Genomic DNA, 22,317 nt, shown 5'->3' with positions numbered 1-22,317 from the left:
GAATTTTACACTGGGCAGCCTCTCCGCGCCTGTGTGCATGGGAGCTTACTAGGAATCTGTTTTGGTAGTTTGGTTCACCCCTTGCAGTTTGGAGGTGTGCACAGTCATCGAGCCACTCATTTTCTTATGGGAGAATTCAAAGCAGACAGAAGTCAATCTCCAGTTGAGGATTCATTGGCTCATTGCTTTCCATTGAAAAGTGATTATCATCTAATATGAATCCTACAGTCTGCGGGGCATTTCTGTTTGAGCCCGATGTGCTCTGTAGTGTTTGTACAATACATTGGCTCTCCGGGAAATATTTGCATCCGAGTGTTACATGCCACTTACCTCGGCAACCAAGAATATCCCGTAAGTGACCAGGCGCTGGACAGCCTCATGACAAACCTGGTAGAACATCTGACAGGGCTGGAAGAGAAAACACAAACAAGGACTCTCAGTATGCATTTACCCTTTAAAAACCTTGTGTGCAATTTAATATTGTGGAGTGAGGGGAAATCTCTCCAATGGAGCCCAGCGTAGTAGTAAAAGCTGACCGAGGTCCTAATCCTTCCTCACTACATCAAAATAAAAAGTTTTTGCTGAATTTACACCTTCACCACTTCAGTCCCATTTTTTTCATTTTTGCACATGTTAAAATGCACATTTTAGGCCTGAAGATTAGTTAAAATCATGAAAAACATTATATATTTTTGCAAAGCAGAGACCCTGGAGGAAAAATGAAGCTGAAATTTTTTTTTTATGTTACATGACATTTTCTTAACAGTTTATTTTCTGGTTAAAAATACATTAAGTGAAAGTAGTTTTATAGGCTGAAGGTTTTTTACCTTCAAGCATTCTATGCATGAAGACAAAAAACCTTCGGTGTGCAGCTCCCCCCGCAGCCCCCCCAAAACTTACCTGAGTCTGATCACAATCCAGCTCTCCCAGGTCCCTCTCTCCTCATTGGTAGAGACACAACGGTGGGAGCCATTGGCTCCTGCTGCTGTCAATCACAGTCAGTGAGGAGGGAGCCGTAGGAGGGCACACAGAGCGGGCTCGGGAGTGAACAGGCATGAGTGTCCCCAGTGCAAGCAGCTTGTTCTGGGGGCACTCGGTAAGGGGGAAGGGCCAGAAGCGGCAGAAGGTTCCCTTTAATCTGAGTTCACAATAAAGTAATACAATACCTACTTTTTTGTGAGTTAAATAGATGAGGTTGCAATGAGTAAATAGATACTAAACATGTCAAGCCTTACACAAGCAATGTTTTAAAAACCCTTACAGGTCATCAGTTTAAAAAGAAAATTATACAAACAGACTTAAATCAATACACCCAAAGTCCAAAGAAAGTCCAAAATTTGGAAAAATATACACATAAAGTCCTCAATCTTGATCAATAGATACACACTGTTCCTCTAAAGGATGCCAGATAGAAAGTCCCAGGGATATGACCAACCATGTGTTCCAGACTCCAAAATGGCCGCCATGGCACTTCCGGGAACGTCAATGCGTCACTACGTCACGTGCCCCGGACACGTTTCGTCACATCCGGACTTTGTCAACAAGCATCCTTTAGAGCTGAAGAATCATTGTTTTGGAGCCATCGCTGGGGATTATCGCTGTATACACAGCCTTTATGATCTGGAAGCTGTTGTTATTGGTTTTATATGTAAGTTAGTACAATAAAATGTGTATGTTGTTTGATTCATACGCTGATCCCTGGTCTGTTTGTGAGGTCTATGGGAAGTGTCTGGAGAAGATGATGTCTTTCTGAGGAAACTTCATTCTTAAATCATGGATTATATTTTGGTTTTACTTACTTTAGGGTAATTATGCATTTTTATTATATTGTTTGCTGTGGTTTAAATGGTTTTTAGGTAATCCCTCACTATTGCTGTGGCACTGGAGTGTTTGCATGCTGCACGTGTGGCACTGTTTTTGAAACCTAAGATAATAGACTATGTCTTGGGGATTCATCACCAATTATCCGGAACAGTGTGTATCTATTGATCAAGATTGAGGACTTTATGTGTATATTTTTCCAAATTTTGGACTTTCTTTGGACTTTCTTTGGACTTTGGGTGTATTGATTTAAGTCTGTTTGTATAATTTTCTTTTTATGTTGGTACTTCAGGGGAAGGATTGTGAAATGACTTAATTGGGTTTTATATTAAGGTGGGTTGTGTGCTGTCTCATTTTTATTCAGGTCATCAGTTTAGATTTAAGAGTGAATGATGGGCCTGGAATTTTAGCTCTCGCTTTGCCCTGTACGACGGGTAGCGCAATCTCGTCTCGTAATTTTCGTACATAGGTGCCTCAATGCATGAATTTTTTGAATCTACGTATGTGTGTGTCTGTGGGGACAGGAGTGTTTTATATAATCTGTGTGGTTTTTTTGGTCACTTTAAATATTTAAAACTTTTTATTAACTTTTATGCTTTCACATAGTGCATCAATAGCATATAGATAGTGACCATAAAAGCCATGCAATTAGCATTTTTACAAAAAGTTCAGCAATAACTTCCTGAATTTCTTACATGACAGGTTCACTTTGAACCCCCCCGCCTTGATATACCAGTTATCCATAATCTGCTGCCCAGCATTCATGGGTGCTGGCCCCTCTCACCTTACCAGAGCTATCATTCCTTCATTGGAAAGGAGGTAACACAAGGCAGCGGCGGTGCGGAGGAGTCTCTCCTGGCTAATCGTTCCGTCAGCAGCACCTGTTGTCCCATCTGACCTCCTCTTCAGTTCGATGTGTAACGCGCAGGCTGCAAAACGAGAGAAGCCTCTCTTTAATCAACAAATCACAGCTGGCCTTGCTTTACCGCCATATTGCCCACCGGCCTCTTACCCACAATGGCCTCTGTGAGGTAGACATGGAGGACACCATTGCTGTAGAAGTTCAGCTCGAAGACAGCCGGGATGTTGGTGTTGGGTGAGATGAAGAACTCGCTGCCGGGGTCAGTGTGGGTGATATTCACAGAGTTGCCCAACAGGTGGATGGCATGCATGACCACATCCTCACAGCTTCCCGAAAACCCCAGATCAAAGTCCCGAGCCAAGACCTCCTCCTTCATAGAGAAGAAGTCCTCCACCAACAGGGACAGGCTGACACCCTGAGGGAGAGGAGGGATCACAGGGGCCCAACATGAAGGTCACAGATTTATTAAAACAGTCCTGAGATCAAGATGCGGGTCTACCTTTAAGTGGTTGTAAACCTCAGACATGAAATAGGAACAAGCATATCCCTCTATATTATATGTACCAGTCTCCATCCAGAGCGCTCAGTGTCATTTCTGCCTGCTGCCTTGTTCCTCTGCAATCTGACAAGTTTTCCTGACACTAAGAGAAAAAAGGTTTGGCATGCGTCACTTTTCTATGTGCTCCTTGCCTCAAAGGCCAGTTATAGGTTGGGGCAGTTGCCGTTTGTACCATTGGTTATTTGATAAGAGGGGCGTACTGCACATCGTTGCTGCCATTGTGCTATATGTTGGGTTTCCAGTGCACCCTGTGCCTTTAAGGAGGGGTGGGCTCCCTCCAGGCATACCTGCCCTCAATCTATCCATTATTATATTATTTATATTATTTATTATTATGTGCTCCTACTATGGAGGCTTTAAAATTTTACAGAGTTAGAACTGCAGATAATACTGGGGTGCCGTAAAGTGGCTCTGCAGCTTACACATGTATTTGCAAATAGGCGCAGACTAAACCCATTTTTAATGTGAATTGTTAGACAGGACAATTCGGTTTGTTGCAGGTTGGTAAGCGGAGTTGGGAATTTTTCTTCGTTTGACAAGAAAAAAGGTGACGGGGAGGGAGCTAAAGAACACAGCCTGTGATTAATAGTCTCAGCTATGTTCCTGTGTACTGTGTGAAGGGGGATGTGTCTCTTCCCTCCAATCAGCAGTCACAGCTCTCCTCACTTAGCTCTGCAGTTTATTATTTAAGATTTCCACCCCTCTTTTTTCTGATACTAAAGACAAGCTTTATACATTCTGGACTTAGAAAAGATGTAGAGAAAGAAGATTGCAGATAAACAGGTACAACTTATGCAGGAGGATTTGTCTGTGTGTCACTTCACTGGGTATATAGAAAGGCTTACAACCACTTTAAAATAAAGTGCACTTCTCCCCTTCTTGCCCCCTTCCCCTGGCCTAACCTACTTCCCCATCCCATAGGTGCATATTGACTAGCATCCGATGGCTGCAATTCTGCTGTTTGTTTACATTCAGCAGTTCAAGTCTGTGCAGTTCATTTTTTGCCCTCTTCCCCTGACCTAACCCAATCCACCCTCCCCAACCTAACCCAATCCACCCTCCCCTTCCACATATGCATACTTACCTCCAACCGATGGCCACAACACTGCTGATTTTTATATCCAGCGGTTCATGTCTTCACTGTTCTGGCTGTCTCTGAGAATTCCAGTCCCATAGACCTCTACAGGACCGTCTCTGATAGTCTCTGGTTTGGGACACTGCTTAGTAGACATCTATAGGGCTGTAATGCACCGGGCAGCCAGAAAAGTGAAGAAGTGAACTGCTAGATTTAAACAAACAGCAGAACCATGACCATGGGCTGTTAGTAAGATTGCACTGATGGATGAGTAGGGTGGGTTAGGTCGGGTCAGGGGAAAAAAGGATAAATGCACTTTGTTTTAAAGGGAAACTACAAGAATTGTGGGTTCATTTTATTTTAGGGTTCATAAGTTTAAGACTGGGGAAGGTAGAATCAGTACACGAAGCATGTTGATAGGAGGAGAGAGCAGAGTGACAAGAAAGATGAGTTTATGAGCCTGCTACCTCTTGTCTCACTGTCCAATCACAGGCAGGTGGAAGGATAAGACCTGTAACCATTTCCTGCCCTGTTACACAGGACTATGCTGTATGGTGGAGTGATCATTTTTTATTAGCTCCTTGCACAGGACCCCCCCTCCTCCTATCTAATAGGTCAGTGTTTCTCAACCTTTTTGCAGTCAAGGCACCCTTTCAAATAATGGACAGTCCTGAGGCACCCTTTCAAATTATGGACAGTCCTGAGGCACCCTTTCAAATTATGGACAGTCCTGAGGCACCCTTTCAAATTATGGACAGTCCCGAGGCACCCTTTCAAATTATGGACAGTCTTGAGGCACCCCATTCTAAAATGGGTTGCTTCTACACTGTCCATAATTTTAAAAGGGCACCCCATTCTAAAACTGGAAAAACTATTTTATATAATGCAGCAACATCCACACATGTAGGACACCCAACATTAGAGGTGATTTATTCTTCCAAAGCAAAAGCTTTCACTCACTGGTACTGACTAGTATTCTTATGTTTCTCTTCTCCCTCAGTTTTTCTCCATCACTGAGCTAATGTGACCCCAGCACTGATGGAGAGGGGACAGGGGAGGGTCAACCTAGGATGCTGTGCACGCAGTTTACATCCTCATAAACCGATGTCATTGGTTGTCATCGGTTGACTAGAAGGTCATAGTGGCGCACAATGAAAACCTGTGGCTTTGTGTAACTAAAAGGCAGGATTGTTCCACCCTCTGGCTTGTATACAAATTTTGGGAAAAATTTTGACATTTTGCCAAGGCACCCCTGAAGAAACCTCAAGGCACCCTGGTTGAGAAAGGCTGTAAAAGGTCATACAAAATACCCTACACACAATAACAAACCTCAGATGCAGCATGGACCTGCTCAGCACTGTCTGGGACAGGTAACGTTTACACCAGTGGTCTCCACACTGCAGCCCCGGGTGCCGGATGTGGCCCTTTGCTTGTCTTTATCCGGCCCTTGGTGTACTAATCAGCCAACTGAGACCAATGGTAGGACATCATTGCTCTCACTGACAGCACCAATGGGGCAATATTCCTTCCACTGATACCAACAAGGGGCACGATCCCTCCCATTAAAAACAATGATGGGGCATTGCTTGTTTCCATTTATCACAATCCAGCCCACCCAAAACCTGAAGGACAGTAAACTGGCCCTTTTTTTAGAAAGTTTGGAGAGCCCTGGTTTTGGAGACCTAGCAGTGGGTCAGGCATCACATCTGGGGTCTGTATATGGAGACAGAGACTAAATAGAGGGGGGCAGGATTGTTAATAACAAATGTAGCATTAAGGTTTGGCAATATTGTGATCTACACGTCCCCCCCGACTCACCTCTCGATAGCGGTACAAGAGAAGGCAGGACACTATGTGCGTCGACATCACAGCGCAGCACTGATCTGCAGCTAGAAGTGGAAAATTGCAAAATATTACAGAATCAATATAGAGAGCAAATGGCACCAATCAGCAGACAGCTAACACTATGCAGCAAACACTGCAACCACGCTGAAGTCCAAGGAGTTCACCCTAAAGTGGAACTCCAGCCTAAAACATCTATTCTACATCTGGATAAAGCAGAGAAAAGTTTTGTCACCAGCACAGGAAGTGAACTGATTTTTAACAGATAACGTGTCACTGGAGCAGAACTCTAGAAAAAATATCGAATAGGGGACACAGGTTTATATAACACCTCAGATATCTTCTTAGATTTTGCTTAGACTTGTGATTGGGGGAGGGGGGGGTGAGAAAAATGTGCGGCTGACCTGCGTTTTTGCTGTCCGCCAACTGCCTCCCTTAACCACGCCCGCCATTTTGGATTGCGCACGATCCCTGGGAGCGTGCGGCACCGCGATCCGGTGCCTGCTGTGTCCGGAAGACACAGCGAAACACCAATCAATGTCTTGGACCTCTATGTGAGGTCCTGACCATGAGGTCCTGATCACATGAAGAGTAGTAAACAAGATGTCACTTCTGATATCACTGCTTCCTACTTGTGAAATTTATGAATGATCACATGGTGCCTGCCATTTTGGTTTGCTCGCGCTCCCTGGGAGCGCACGGCACCGCGATCCGGTGCCCGCTGTGGCAGGAGGACACAGCGGAACACCGATCAATGTACGGGACCTCTGTGTGAGGTCCCGATCATGTGATCACTGATTGGCCAATCAGTGATCACATGAAGAATAGTAAACAAGATGTCACTTCCGATATCATTGCTTACTACTAGTGAAATCTGTGAATGATCACAGAGATCATATTCACAACAGCCTTGTACCATGTGACAAGCTGTGACCAATCACAGCTCACACAGTATTTCTCAATGGCTGCAAGAATGCAGCCAGAGAGAAGGGAAAGTGATTGCTTTTGCAGCCTTTATGGGTATAAAAGCAATCAGTGTAAAAAAAAAAAAATCTTCATCACCCCCCACAAGAAGTACAGTGTCACTATGGTGACACTGTACTGCTAGGGTGACGGTATGTTTAAAAAAAAAAAAACAAATAATAATATAAAAAAAAAATTAAAAAAGTAAAATATTTTTTTTTAAAAATTATACTTTTTGGTTAGAAACTAATTTGGGTTTTTGTTTTTACTAAAAAGATAAATTAATACATTTTGGCCAAGATTTATGATGAAAGATTATTTATTTGCTAAATTTTATAAGAAAAACACTTTTCTAAAAAATGTTTGGACTTTTTCAATTATATAGCAAAAAAAATAAAAATCCCAGTGGTGAATAAATACCACCAAAATAAAGTTTTATTGGTTTTAAAAAAATGCTAAAAAATTCATACGGGTACAGTGTTGCATGACTGCGCAATTGTCATTTAAAGTGCAACAGCACTGAAAGCTGAAAATTGGCCTGGACAGGAAGGGAGTAAAAGTGTCCGGACATGAAGTGGTTAAAATGCAATAAGCAGCGGACGGGGATATATGATGCAGCCACAATGCTTCGCTTCACACTCACTGCAAAGCCCGCTGAACGCTACACATTCAAATAAATGGGGAAGAGCCACAAAAGTCCCACAAAATGTGCAATGCACACAGTTGCAGCGTGTTGTCAGCAAAAATGGGGTTAAAACAGGAGGTGGGGAGGCTTTGCATTGCTTCCTCACTGCCCATCAGTAGCCTCTGGAGCGCGATGTGATCTTGGAATGGGCTTCAGAGGCAAGGGAGATTTAGCTACTTGTATAAATCTAACCTTACTTTGGAGTGTGTTAGACAGAGTGTCGAAGGGTTAGAACCCAGAAGGAGTTCATCACTAATAAAAGTGCATTTAAAGCAAAACTCCAGCCAAAACCAAAAAGAAAAAAATGAATAGCTTGAACAATTATATAGCAAAACAACGTCAATCCAGAGATTTCCCTGCAGTACTTATTTTCTGTCACTAGATGTCCTCAGTCTGATAGCCAGCATAATTCAACCCACTTCCTCTGAACCCACCACCTGCTTGTGACTTGAAAGTGAAAGGAGAAGCAGCACAGTGATGAGCTCTTCTCTCTGTCACTCTGCTCTCTACTCCTATCACAAGACAGTACATGACATGGTTGGATTCTTCAAATGCTTCTTCTCACACCCTCCGGCCTTGCTGTATGGGGGCTACAAAAGGGTGATACCAAATCATAATCAGGCACTTACACTGCTTGTATTTATGATATATATTTTCTGATGTATTCATAAATTATAGAGCTGCTTTAATTTGTGTTTTTATGTCTGCCTGGAAATCAGCTTTAAAAATACCGTGTTTCTTGGATTCAAAATATACCCTTTGATCAGGGCTACAAGGCAACAAATAGGACTTAAATTAGTACTGTATGTAGAAAAAAGTAGTTAGGATCTAAAATAATAGAAGTCTTTGTTGATCGAATATGATAAAGATTTGTATTGCCATCTCTGGGGAGAGCCCCTCTTTCCATTTGTTCTGGAGGACCCCATAACCAAGACTGAATGCAATGAGAAACCCAAAATCTCGAGTTGTCACCAGAACAGTAATAGAGAGGAAATCTTCCAATGGGGACACCTGTTCCAGTGACAATGGTCTATGAGGGGATATATCCTCACTTTGGAGAGATTTCCTTTCACTCCCTGTTGTGTTTTCACAAAAAGTGAAGGCTATTACCTCTAATAGGAGACAGGTGGCTTCTTGAATCTATGACATTGATGGAATCCACTAAGTGTCTATTAGTCTCCCTCTGCCACCCTCATAGCTAGGGGGAAAGAGGGGACTGGAGCAGTCACATGAACACCAATTAAGGTAAATAAATACGGTTGTTTTCCCAGTTTTTTTTTCAGTCTGATTCCTGTACTGTAAGTGTAAGGGCTGAAATTATTATTACAGTTTAACTATACTTACTGAACAAGACATGATTGGCCAGACTGGAGATTATCTGCCTCCTGAATGGGCCGTCCAATTTCAGGTCAGGATTAGAAATTAGAACGCTCTCGGTCACGGCATCTGTGGCTCTAAGTAAGGAGAAAGTGTGTGAAATAAGAAAACTAAAATACACACAAATATATATATATATACATAAACACACACATTCATACATACATAATATATACACACACACACACACACACACACACATATATATACATACATGCATACAGTTAGGTCCATATATATTTGGACACAGGCACAATTTTAGTTTTTTTCAGGTATTTACCAAAACATATTCAAGCTATAGTTATATAATGGATATGGGCTGAAAGTGCACACTCTCAGGTTTAATTTGAGGGTATGTACATCCAAATTGGAGGAAGGGTTTAGGGATAGCAGCTCTTAACAGTAGCCATCTCGCCTTTTTCAAGGGACCAAAAATAATTGGACATTTGAATCAAAAGCCATTTCCTGGCCAGGTGTGGGCTACTCCGTTATTTATTCATCAGTTAAGCAGGTAAAAGGTCTGGAGATGATTCTGAGTGTGGTATTTGCATTTGGAATCTATCGCTGTGAACCCACATCATACGTTCAAAGGAGCTGTCCATGCAAGTGAAACAGGCCATTGTAAGGCTTCAAAAACCAAACAAATCCATCAGAGAGATAGCAGCAACATTAGGAGTGGCCAAATCAACAGTTTGGTACATTCTGGGGAAAGAAGAACGCACTTGTGAGCTCAGCAACATAAAATGGCATGGACGTCCATGGAAGACAACAGTGGTGGATGATCGCAGTATCCTCTCTATGCTAAAGAAAAACTCATTCACAACATCCAGACAAGTGAAGGACACTCCAGGAGGTGGGCCTATCATTGTCAAAGTCTACAATCAAGAGAGGACTTCACAAGTGCAAATACAGGGGGTTCACCACAAGGTGTAAACCATTCATAAACCTGAAGAATAGAAAAGCCAGATTAGACTTTGCCAAAAAAACATCTAAAAATGCCAGACCAGTTCCGGAAAAGCATTCTTTGGACGAATGAAACTAAGATTAATCTATATCAGAATGACAGGAAGAAAAAAGTGTGGTGAAGGCTTGGTACAGCTCATGATCCAAAGCACACAATGTCATCTATAACACATGGTGGAGGCAAATGAAGCCATGAAGTCCAAGGAATTGCCCGTAGACCTCCGAGACCGGATTGAATCAAGGTACAGATCTGAGGAAGGGTACAGAAAAATTTCTGCAGCATTGAAGGTCCCAAGGAGTACAGTGGCCTCCATCATCCGTAAATGGAAGAAGTTTGGAACCACCAGGAATCTTCCTAGAGTGGGCCGCCTGACCAAAATGAGTGATCGAGTGAGAAGGGCCTTAGCCAGGGAGGTAGTAACCAAGCACCCAAGGGTCACTCTGAAAGAGCTCCAGCATTTCTCTGTGGAGAGAGGAGAACCTTTCAGAAGGACAACCATCTCTGCAGCACTCCATCAATCAGGCCTGTATGGTAGAGTGGCCAGCCGGAAGCCACTCCTCAGTAAAAGGTAAAAGGCACCTGAGGGACTGTCAGACCATGAGAAACAAAACTCTCTGGGCTGATGAAACAAAGACTGAACTCTTTGGCCTGAATGACAAGCGTCATGTCTGGAGGAAATCAGGAACCACTCACCACCTGGCCAATACCATCAGTCAAGCACCACCAGTGAAGCATGGTGGTGGTAGCATCATGCTGTGTGAATGTTTTTCAGCGGTAGGAACTGGGAGACTAGTCAGGATCGAAGGAAAGATGAACAAAGCAATGTACAGAGACATCCTTGATGAAAACCTGTTCCAGAGCGCTCTGGACCTTAGACTGGGGCGACGGTTCATCTTTTAACAGGACAACGACCCTAAGCACACGGCCCACATAACAAAGGAGTGGCTACGGGCCACCTCTGTGAATGTCCTGAAGTGGCCCAGCCAGAGCCCGGACTTGAACCAAAGTGAACATTTCTGGAGAGATCTGAAAATGGCTGTGCACAGACTCTCCCCATCCAACCTGATGGAGCTTGAGAGGTACTGCAAAGTAGAATGGGAGAAATTGCCCAAAAACAGGTGTGCCAAGCTTGTAGCATCATACTCAAAACGACTTGAGGCTGGAATTGGTGCTAAAGGGGCTTCAACAAAGTATTGAGCAATGGCAGGGAACACTTATGTACATGGGTTTTTTTCCCTTTTATTATTTTTAATAAATTGCAAAGATTTCAAAACGAACTTCTTTCACATTGTCAGTATGGGGTATTGTTAGTAGAATGTTGAGGAAAAATATGAATTTAATCGATTTTGTAATAACGCTGTAACATAACAAAACGTGGCAAAAGTTAGGCTCTGTGAATACTTTCTGGATGCACTGTGTGTGCGTATATACATATATATATATATATATATATATATATATATATATATATATATATATTACAAAAAATTAATTAAAGGTGACGTTTGTTTTGATAGTATATTTTATGATAGAAATATTTTGCCTTTCCTGATCCTCCATTCCTCAACAAGCTCTTGAAATTTGTAAATAAAACCTGTTTTCATTACATATCTTATTTTAGACTCATCGGTCTCTGTGCCTCTGTACGCAATGCAGGCAGATCATGGCTGGTGGAACGGCTGGCAGGATGCTGTACATAGCTTAATGAAAACATCAAAGCCCCCTGCCTCAGTACTCCTCTGATGGGCCTGTGGGCTGGCTCTTGGGAGGAATAATGAAATTGTCAAAATGCCTTGATGGCTGGATGTCAGTCTGGAGGAGTGGGTGTTCCTAGGTAGACTAGTATTTGCATGCAGACCACCCTATGTAAAGCCTACATGTGATGCTGAGCCTCTACGATTGCAAGAAATTAACCCTATGAATGAATGGCGTGGGCCAGGGACAGTTAGGCTGGACAGGAAAGCGCTAGATGATGCTGGACGTTCTCCAGCTAGAAAATGAGGCGGGCTCTACCTGAGCTGCTGCAGTTTTTAATGTACATTGTGACATCGGAGTATATGGTGTTGCCCTTGAAGTAACACACATCTGGGATAATAATGAACAGAGATACTGCTGGGATTCTCCCTTGGAGTTGTACCTGGATGAGAGGATGGCGGGCAGCAGAGCTTGGTCTAAGCGAAGAGGTGCGGGTGATGGCTTCTGTCTCTGGTTTTCCAGATATTCCTGAAATCACAGAGAAAATATCACATCACATAATACAAACTGTACTGGAACAAATCAGGGCATGGGGACACTCAATGGAGGTCACTCACCTTCAGAGAGAATGGTTGGGCAAAGTCCACTCGTACGCAGCCATAGTTTTTGCGCAGCATTCTGAACACCCCTCTGGCCACACTCCACAGACTCTCGTCTTTCTTGGGCTTTCCCTGAAATGATGACAAATAAATTATTTAGGGCTCGTGTTAAATCGTCTCCAGAAGCCCCGCCTGCTTCTTACAGCTACCCACAGAAAGCAACCATGGGGTGCAGCTGTACATGAGAATAAACTGGTACTTGCTGGGCTGCTGATAAGGGGGTGAGAGCCGCCCCTCCTGTACTATTAGTCCTGTAGGGGGGCCTAGGGGGAAAGAGGGGAATTTTTATTTTCCATGGGGTGCACGTGGAGTATAACATGGTCTGTGACTCTCAGCACTTATATTAAGGTCTCCTGGGCTCCATTAGTTCAGCAAAAGGGCCTGAGGCAGAGAGGGCACTTTTTTGTGCTTCCAGAAGGAGATGGAGCAATCATAAGTGACTAGGCTCCTGGGAGTCACTCCTTACCCCTGCACTCTGTACGCCACAGGCTCCTGGCACTCACTCCTTACCCCTGCACTCTGTACGCCACAGGCTCCTGGCACTCACTCCTTATCCCTGCACTCTGTACGCCACATGCTCCTGGCAGTCACTCCTTACCCCTGCACTCTGTACGCCACATGCTCCTACCAGTCACTCCTTACCCCTGCACTCTGTAAACCACATGCTCCTGGCAGTCACTTCTTACCCCTGCACTCTGTACGCCACATGCTCCTACCAGTCACTCCTTACCCCTGCACTCTGTACGCCACATGCTCCTAGCACTCACTCCTTACCCCTGCACGCCACATGCTCCTGCCAGTCACTCCTTACCCCTGCACTCTGTACGCCACATGCTCCTAGTAGTCACTCCTTACCCCTGTACTCTGTACGCCACATGCTCCTAGCAGTCACTCCTTACCCCTGCACTCTGTAAACCACATGCTCCTGGCAGTCACTCCTTACCCCTGCACTCTGTACGCCACATGCTCCTGGCAGTCACTCCTTACCCCTGCACTCTGTACGCCACATGCTCCTAGTACTCACGCCTTACCCCTGCACTCTGTACGCCACAGGCTCCTGGCAGTCACTCCTTACCCCTGCACTCTGTACGCCACATGCTCCTAGCAGTCACTCCTTACCCCTGCACTCTGTACGCCACATGCTCCTGGCAGTCACTCCTTACCCCTGCACTCTGTACGCCACATGCTCCTAGTAGTCACTCCTTACCCCTGTACTCTGTACGCCACATGCTCCTAGCAGTCACTCCTTACCCCTGCACTCTGTAAACCACATGCTCCTGGCAGTCACTCCTTACCCCTGCACTCTGTACGCCACATGCTCCTGGCAGTCACTCCTTACCCCTGCACTCTGTACGCCACATGCTCCTAGTACTCACGCCTTACCCCTGCACTCTGTACGCCACAGGCTCCTGGCAGTCACTCCTTACCCCTGCACTCTGTACGCCACATGCTCCTAGCAGTCACTCCTTACCCCTGCACTCTGTACGCCACATGCTCCTGGCAGTCACTCCTTACCCCTGCACTCTGTACACCACATGCTCCTGCCACCAGCACTCTGTATGACACATACTGCTGGCACTGGCATGCTGTACGACACATACTCCTGACCCCTGCACTCTGATACCTATTCCTGGCATTTGCACTTTGCATGTAGGCTTATTATTTTTAAGCCCCTTCCACTGGTAGCAGAATTTGGTCACACCCACAGTTCACCATGGCGTGCTTCCTTGTTATTGTCCTCTGTGTGTTCAAGGGGTCTTGTCAGGTAGACTGTACAGGGCCCCATGATTTTTAACAGAGGCCCTGGATACTTTAATATAGCAGAGTACAGGCATAGAACCCATGAAGCAGAATGTCCATAGTTGCATGCCTGTGTGTGACTTTATGTACGTATGCCTGGATACAGCTGCATCCTGCAGTTTGCTTTCTCTGGGTAGCTGTAAGCAACAGCTGGGACTTCTGGAGACGATTAAAAGCCAAGTCCATCTTTAACAAAAATAATAAATGCACATATTTTTTCAGAATTAAATGTGGATTGATTATATTTTTTGCACAGAGGCTGCAATGCATTGAACCAATGATGAGTGGATTGTTGGTACAATGCCTGGCTTTTTCAAACTCTTAGACCAGCTCTACATCTGTACCAAGATATGGGCTTCCAATTGCAGTACTAGAAGAAGTGTCACTGGACTTGACCGCACTGGTGTTCCATGGAGAACTACCGTTGGCGGCAGACGGGACCGGTAGTTCATTCGTTCAAAGATCTCTGTGAATGAATGATGCGGCTATGTAGGCGGAGCCCCGCAAAATTCAAAAGTGACAGCAGTTGCAGCCGCACTTCGTGTCGTTTGTGTACTGTAAATCCCTTTTTTGTCCTGTATTTGCTATTTTATCCCTTTTTTTTGTAAAATATACTATGGAGAAAACTGAACTTTTTGAAGTTGAATTGAAGTGGACGGACCTTCACCTCCCCCCCCACCCCTTTCCCTATCATCTGCAACTGCATGGCCACTTCCTTGCATACTATGAATTTTCCCCCCGTTTTTTTTTTTAGTCCAGTCCCCACCCTCTGCCCGTCGCTGGAGGCTGCAGGAGTAGAGAACAGCAGCTGCTGGTGTGCAGTGGTCATCATCGGTGGGCAGTGGTCATCATCGGTGGGCAGTGGTCATCATCGGTGGGCAGTGGTCATCATCAGAGGCTGGCTGCCTTAACCCAGAAGAGATATTCTTCTTCTTTCTAATGACTGCAGTGGACCAAAGATGGTGCGAGACCCAGGCTGCTGCACCGTATAAGTGGATCACAGCAGAGCAACTCTGGACCCGTTGGGCAGGTGAGTAAAGCAGCCCTTCCATCTACTTATTGGAAAAGTGTCCTCATCTACATATTGCAATAACATTGATAATGCCCATAACGGGAAGAAGCCCCATCCTCAAAGGGACGCTGTCACCTCATCCTTGCAGAACAAAGTGACAGGGTCTCTGCAATTCCCCTCCTGACCGGACCCCTTATACAACCACACTACCAGCACCCCCCTGCTGCTCTCTCCTCCATCGTGGCCAGCTACCCTTCCCCAAAGAACGAAGGAGACCAGTGTCAGTGACCAGGTCTAGCAGCCAGTTGCATCACATCTGCAGGTCATCTACATCGCTAATTACAGTGAGGGAGGGCAGGTAAGGTAAGTAAAAAGGATGCATTCGTTTCCCTCATTTTCTTTTACTTTTTATTTATATTTTTTTTTAAGGGTATATATGGTGAAATACTAAAGTATCTTTTCATCCTGCAGATGGTACTGTGCCTCTCCCTCTCTCTATGCACAGGGAAGGCAGTACAATGACAGCTAAAGGTGGCACACTCCTACATTGTACATATTATACTCTATATATCCTACTCAAAATGGGTAAATTACTTTCTTGCCCTAAATGCCCTTCTGACAATGGCACATTTTACCAAATGGCCTGCGAGTGCCTGGTTATACATATCCTTTGGTCTGGAGTAACAGACTTTATGAGCTCCATCCTTCAAATACCCAACATATGTAACCCCTGTAGATGTTTGTTGGGGTATTTAGAGGACTCTGATCTACCTAACTGCACAAAACCTTTATTACGACTATTACTTATTTATGCCAAAAAGGCTATCGCTGTTCAATGGAAATCCCAATATTGCACCACCCTAGCTCAGTGGCTCAGCCAGCTTAACATATAAGGCTTGAGAATTTTGGTATCCCTGGCTGGAATCACAATCCACGTTACCACTTGATTAACCTGTTAAATCATCTATGACTGTATAGGAGTGATAGTCTGGATTAGTGGTCTCCAAACTGTGGCCCTTTCCTTGCCTGTATGTGGCCTTTGGGGCATGGTTCTTTCCACTGATGCAAAGCAATATTCCTTTCACTGACACCAGAGTTACCATTCCTCCTACTGACACCAATGATGGGCCACTATTCCTCCCACTGACACCGATGATTGTGCACTATTCCTGCCACTGACACCAATGATGGGACACTATTCCTGCCACTGACACCAATGATGGGACACTATTCCTTCCACTGATACCAATGATGGGCCACTATTCCTCTCACTGACACCGATGATTGTGCACTATTCCTGCCACTGACACCAATGATGGGCCACTATTCCTCCCACTGCCACCAATGATTAGGCACTATTCCTTCCACTGCCACCAATGATTAGGCACTATTCCTTCCACTGACACCAATGATGGGGCACTACACCTCCCACTGACACCAATGATGGGGAACTACACCTCCCACTGACACCAACGATAGGACATTATTCCTCTTATTGACACCAATGATGGGCCCCTATTCCTCCTAGACACCAATAATGGGACACTATGCCTACCTGGGACACGATTCCTCCCACTGACACCAATGATGGGGCACTATTCCTCCCACTGACACCAATGATTAGACACTATTCCTTCCACTGACACAAATGATTAAGCACTATTCCTCCCACTGACACCAATGATGTGGCACTACTTTGCCCACTGACACCAATGATGTGGCACTACTTCTCCCACTGACACCAATGATGGAGCATTACTCCCCCCACTGACACCAATACTGGAGCATTAATCCTCTCACTTACACCAACGATGGGGCACTAATTTCTCTAGTTTGGAGGCCCCTGGACTAGATGGTATTTGGTCTATAAACAGCTATTAGACCCTAATGCTGAAATGATTATTGAGTATACAGTTGTGACCAAAATTATTCAACCCCCAATGCTGTAAAGGGGTTTAGGGACTATAGTGTACATTTGGAATTGTATTCAGAATCAAATCCTACAAGGACGTTGTAACTACCCAAATGCAACTAAAATGACATCAATTGTTTATGTAATACAGTAGTAAATGGTTCTTATGTGGTTTCTTCATTGCCACAATTATTCAACCCCTTAAAGACTACCACTCTGAAGAACAGAGGTTCATACAGGTGCTTTCCATCAGGTATTGAAAACACCTGTGGATGTCACCGAGCAGCAATCAAGCATAATAAGCACCAATTAGGCAGCTTTAAAATGACTGTGATACTCAGCTCCTTCTAGACATTTACTGGTGTGGTTACAAACATGGTGAAGGCAAGAGAATGGTCCAGGAAGACAAGAGAAGAGGTGATTTCTCTTCACAGGAAGGGCAATGGCTATAAGAAGATTGCAAAGATGTTAAACATACCAAGAGACACCTTAGGAAGCATCATTCGCAAATTCAAGGCAAAGGGCACTGTTGAAACGCTACCTGGTCGTGGCAGAAAGAAGATGCTGACTTCGACTGCTGTGCGCTACCTGAAGCGTAGAGTGGAGAGAAGTCCCCGTGTGACTGCTGAGGAACTGAGAAAAGATTTGTCAGATGTGGGTACAGAAGTTTCAGCCCAGACAATAAGACGCACACTGCGTAATGAAGGCCTCCGTGCCAGAACTCCCAGGCGTACCCCCTTGCTGTCTCCAAAGAATAAGAAGAGTCGACTGCAGTATGCCAAAAGCCATGTGGACAAACCACAAAAGTTGTGGGATAGTGTTCTGTGGACTGATGAAACAAAATTAGAACTGTTTGGGCCCATGGATCAACGCTATGTTTGGAGGAGGAAGAACAAGGCCTATGATGAAAAGAACACCTTGCCTACTGTGAAGCATGGTGGAGGGTCAATCATGCTTTGGGGCTGTTTTGCTTCTGCAGGTACAGGGAAGCTTCAGCGTGTGCAAGGTACCATGAATTCTCTTCAGTACCAGGAGATATTGGATGGAAACGTGATGCAGTCCGTCACACACCTGAGGCTTGGGAGACGTTGGACCTTTCAACAGGACAATGATCCCAAGCATACCTCCAAGTCCACTAGAGCATGGTTGCAGAGGAAAGGCTGGAACATTTTGGAGTGGCCATCGCAGTCACCAGACTTAAATCCGATTGAGAACCTCTGGTGGGACTTAAAGAAAGCAGTTGCAGTGCGCAAGCCTAAGAATGTGACTGAACTGGAGGCCTTTGCCCATGAAGAATGGGCGAAGATACCCGTAGATCGCTGCAAGACACTTGTGTCAAGCTATGCTTCACGTTTAAAAGCTGTTATAACTGTAAAAGGATGCTGTACTAAGTACTAAGATTGAATGTCACTTGGGGGTTGAATAAAACTGATAATGCTGTGAGCACAGAAAAGACATTTGTGGTTATTTCATTATAACTGTTATGTTATATTTGTCTGACCTACAAGTGCCTCTTTAATGTAAATGTAAGCAAGATGACTGAATGATCAAAAGCAATGTCAAACTGGCCAAAACACTCAATTTCAGTGGGGGTTGAATAATTTTGGTCACAACTGTATATACCATGTTTAATACTTTATTCTATGGAACTACTGCATTAACTGGATACGAGTTAACTGTAACATGTTCTTTGCCTGCAGTATAAATTTTCTTGTTTGCATGAAGAATACTACAAATTTACTTAAAAAAAAAATGGCAGGGCTGTTGGCAAAAAAAACCTCAATAGGTCATGATTGGTTGTGGTGATTGCATAGTCAGAAACCACATGGATTGGCCCTTATCAGGAGTCAATGACGGTGCAAGCTCCGGACTAGGAGTGCACACTGCCAGTTCTAAAATGGAATACAGGTTAATGTTCTCTCTGCAGTGGGGAACCTTGCCTGAGAGTGAAACAGAGGGGGTTAAAGCAGCCAAAAACTGTAATATGTGGTTGCCAACCCCCCCCCCCCCCAAAAAAAAAATTGTAATTCATTGGACAGTTACTTTTTTTTAGTAATTGCTCTAAGAGATGGATTCTGGTAATTTTGGTTGTCTCACTGAGCTTTTCTGCATGCACTGCTTCAATACCATGGCTTGGCACAAGCTGCACTGTCAGTAGAACCAGAGACGACCTCTCCTGCACTCGTTTACTTCGTTGTTTGTATTATTCTAAATTTAATAAAATTATGGTTTACTGAGGTAATGCGCAAGGTTGGTGCGCTTTTTGTTTCATTTTGCCGTACAAGCTGCACTGTGCAAGTCTGGCAATTACAGTTAGGGTAATTCTAGTGACCATCTTATTCTGTAACCACAAGAGCACCATAGAAACTGGTATATCGTATAAAAAAAATTAGATATGGTGACAAAGTAACCACTCAAAGGAAGGGGTAAGGAAAGCAAATCATTACCTTAGAAAACAAAACTATGCATGGTAACCTTACAGGTTCAAAAACATGATAGGTAATTGAGGATGGGCACTAAGGAAAACTAAATCAAAATAAAACTGCACACTCACCAGCTGCTCTCCATTATAATGTCCCTCAATGATGCGGTCATAAGATATCCCCACAGGTATAACAAGTACATCAGGGACAGAGCTGTCGCACAGCGTGTCCACGATGACAGACAGGATGCCGGCTCTGCCACAGGAGGTCTTGCCGCTACGAGAGCGTGTCCCTTCCAGAAAGATCTCCAAGAACTGATGTTTGCAAAGGAGCTGCCCGATGTACTGGAAAAAAGGGCCAATGAGAAGATGGACAACATTACTGCCAAACATAACACATTCAACTACAAGGTGCAGCTAACAAGGAGGGAAATGTTATTCCCAGACATTCCAAAAACATTCAACTACAAGACACGGCCAATGACAAGACAATGTTATTCCCAAACTTCCAAAATATTCAACTACAAGACGAGGCCAATGAGAAGACAATGGCATATCCAAACATTCAGCTACATGATATGGCCAACAAGAAGACAATGGTATACCCAAAACATTCAGCTACAAGATATGGCCAACAAGAAGGCAATGGTATACCCAAAACATTCAGCTACAAGATATGGCCAAGAAGGCAATGGTATACCCAAAACATTCAGCTACAAGATATGGCCAACAAGAAGACAATGGTATACCCAAACATTCAGCTACAAGATATGGCCAACAAGAAGACAATGGTATACCCAAACATTCAGCTACATGATATGGCCAACAAGTAGACAATGGTATACCCAAACAAACATTCAGCTACAAGATATGGCCAACAAGAAGACAATCTTATTCCCAAGCTTCCAAAATATTCAACTACAAGGCATGAGCAATAAGTAGATGGCCAATGCTATTCCCAAATATTCCAAAAACACATTCAACAACAAGACATGGGCAGTGAGAAGACAGAGAATGTTATACCCACTCAACTATAAGGCACATCTAATCAAAAAGAAGACAATGCTATACCCAAACATTCCAAAATCATTCAACTCAAGACACAGCCAATAAGAAGACGACGTTATACCCAAACATTTAGCTACAAGATATGGTCAATAAGAAGACAATCTTATTCCCAAACTTACAAAACATTCAACTACAAGGCATGGCTAACAAGTAGATGGACGATGCTACCTCAAATATTCCAAAAACATTCAACTACAAGACATGGACAACAAGACCACCATGATATTCCTAACCATTCCAAAAACATTCAACTACAAGACACGGCCAATAAGAAGACAATGATATTCCCAAACATTCCAAAAACATTAAACTACGAGACACGGGCAAAAAGACAGAGTTACACCCAAACATTCAACTACAAATCACAGCTAGGCAGACAATGGTATTCCCAAACTTCCTAAAACATTCAACTACAAGACATGGTCAATGAGAATGTTATGTTATTTCCAAACATTCCAAAAACACTGACCTACAAGGCATGGCCAATAAGTAGATGGACAAAGATATTCCCAAACATTCCAAAAACATTCAACTACAAGACATGGTCAATGAGAAGACAATGTTCTACCCAAACAACCAACTACAAGACACAGCTAATAAGAAGGCAGACAATCTTGTTTCCAAACTTTCAAAAACATGCAACATGTGGCCACTAAGAAGACAAACCTTTTTATGAAACATTCTAAAAATATTCAGCATGGCCAATAAGAAGGTGGACAATGCTATTCTTCAACATTCAAAAAATATTCAACTACAAAAAACGGCCATTGAGAAGGTGGACAATGTTATCCTGAAGGTAAGATTACTTTTGGACCTACCCCATGTAGTAAGGATCTGTACAGTATGTCCTTTTTGCCATCTGAAGTTTCATCAAGTTTTCGCCGAATAAAGAAACCGCCCAGCAAGCGAATCAAAGTACTGTCCAATGAGAAAGCAGCAATTTACCCCACGTTTACAAAAGCATACATTTCATATTCTCACAAACCAACACAAATATACATTGTTTTTTTTATCAAATGCTTAAACAAATTACTGCAACCCCATCACCAGATTTTTTATGCTGCATGATATTTGTTAATTTATCAATCCTTTTTTTTTTTTTTTAGGAGAGTGCAACCATGGAATTGCAAATAACTAGAGAACCCAAAAGTCTCCATGGGTGACGCTTCAACAGCCTTTACTGGTTATCAGTTCAGAATTAACCAAAAATTATGGCCCCAGAATTTTTGCTCTCACGCCGACATTCACAATATCACACACACGTGGCGCAGTTGGTGTTTACAAACGTGCTCACCCACTGCTGCACTTTTTATTTTTGGTGTGTTCAGGGGTGATGGAGGTGTTTTAAAAAAGATGTATTTGAGATATATATATATATATATATATATATATATATGAGATAGATATATATATTTTTTTTTTCTGTACACTTTATTTTAAAAAAAAGTGTTACTAAACCCCGGATCCTGCATTCGCTTTATCTGATCTCCCACATTACACACAACATGGAAACGCAATTATTTTAGTAAATATAAACTACTAAATAATTTTTTTTTTAATCAGCAGTACTTAGCAGTCTTGTGACTCCTATCAGTGTCCAG

At 43.5% G+C, this 22,317-nt stretch overlaps 1 protein-coding gene across 1 annotated transcript in view; it reads right to left on the bottom strand.

The window, feature by feature from the left end:
* The window catches only part of GPAM (glycerol-3-phosphate acyltransferase, mitochondrial), an 89,562-nt gene that overhangs the window by 25,796 nt on the left and 41,449 nt on the right, over nt 1–22,317 (bottom strand). Inside the window, exons 9-17 of the mRNA XM_089653091.1 lie at nt 21,535–21,634; nt 19,781–19,993; nt 12,461–12,574; nt 12,286–12,371; nt 9,152–9,261; nt 6,136–6,206; nt 2,834–3,098; nt 2,611–2,750; nt 331–408 (exon numbers count right to left, since the gene is read on the bottom strand). Of these exons, the coding sequence (XP_089509217.1) occupies nt 331–408; nt 2,611–2,750; nt 2,834–3,098; nt 6,136–6,206; nt 9,152–9,261; nt 12,286–12,371; nt 12,461–12,574; nt 19,781–19,993; nt 21,535–21,634 (1,177 nt within the window). The remainder of the gene's footprint in view (nt 1–330; nt 409–2,610; nt 2,751–2,833; nt 3,099–6,135; nt 6,207–9,151; nt 9,262–12,285; nt 12,372–12,460; nt 12,575–19,780; nt 19,994–21,534; nt 21,635–22,317) is intronic.

This window comes from Staurois parvus, unplaced genomic scaffold (assembly GCF_062004578.1).
Source record: "Staurois parvus isolate SC_StPar_1 unplaced genomic scaffold, SC_StPar_1.0 ptg000697l, whole genome shotgun sequence".
NCBI classification, from domain to species: domain Eukaryota; kingdom Metazoa; phylum Chordata; class Amphibia; order Anura; family Ranidae; genus Staurois; species Staurois parvus.
Note: the sequence above shows the minus strand (reverse complement) of the source record. Positions and strands in the feature narration are given on the sequence as shown.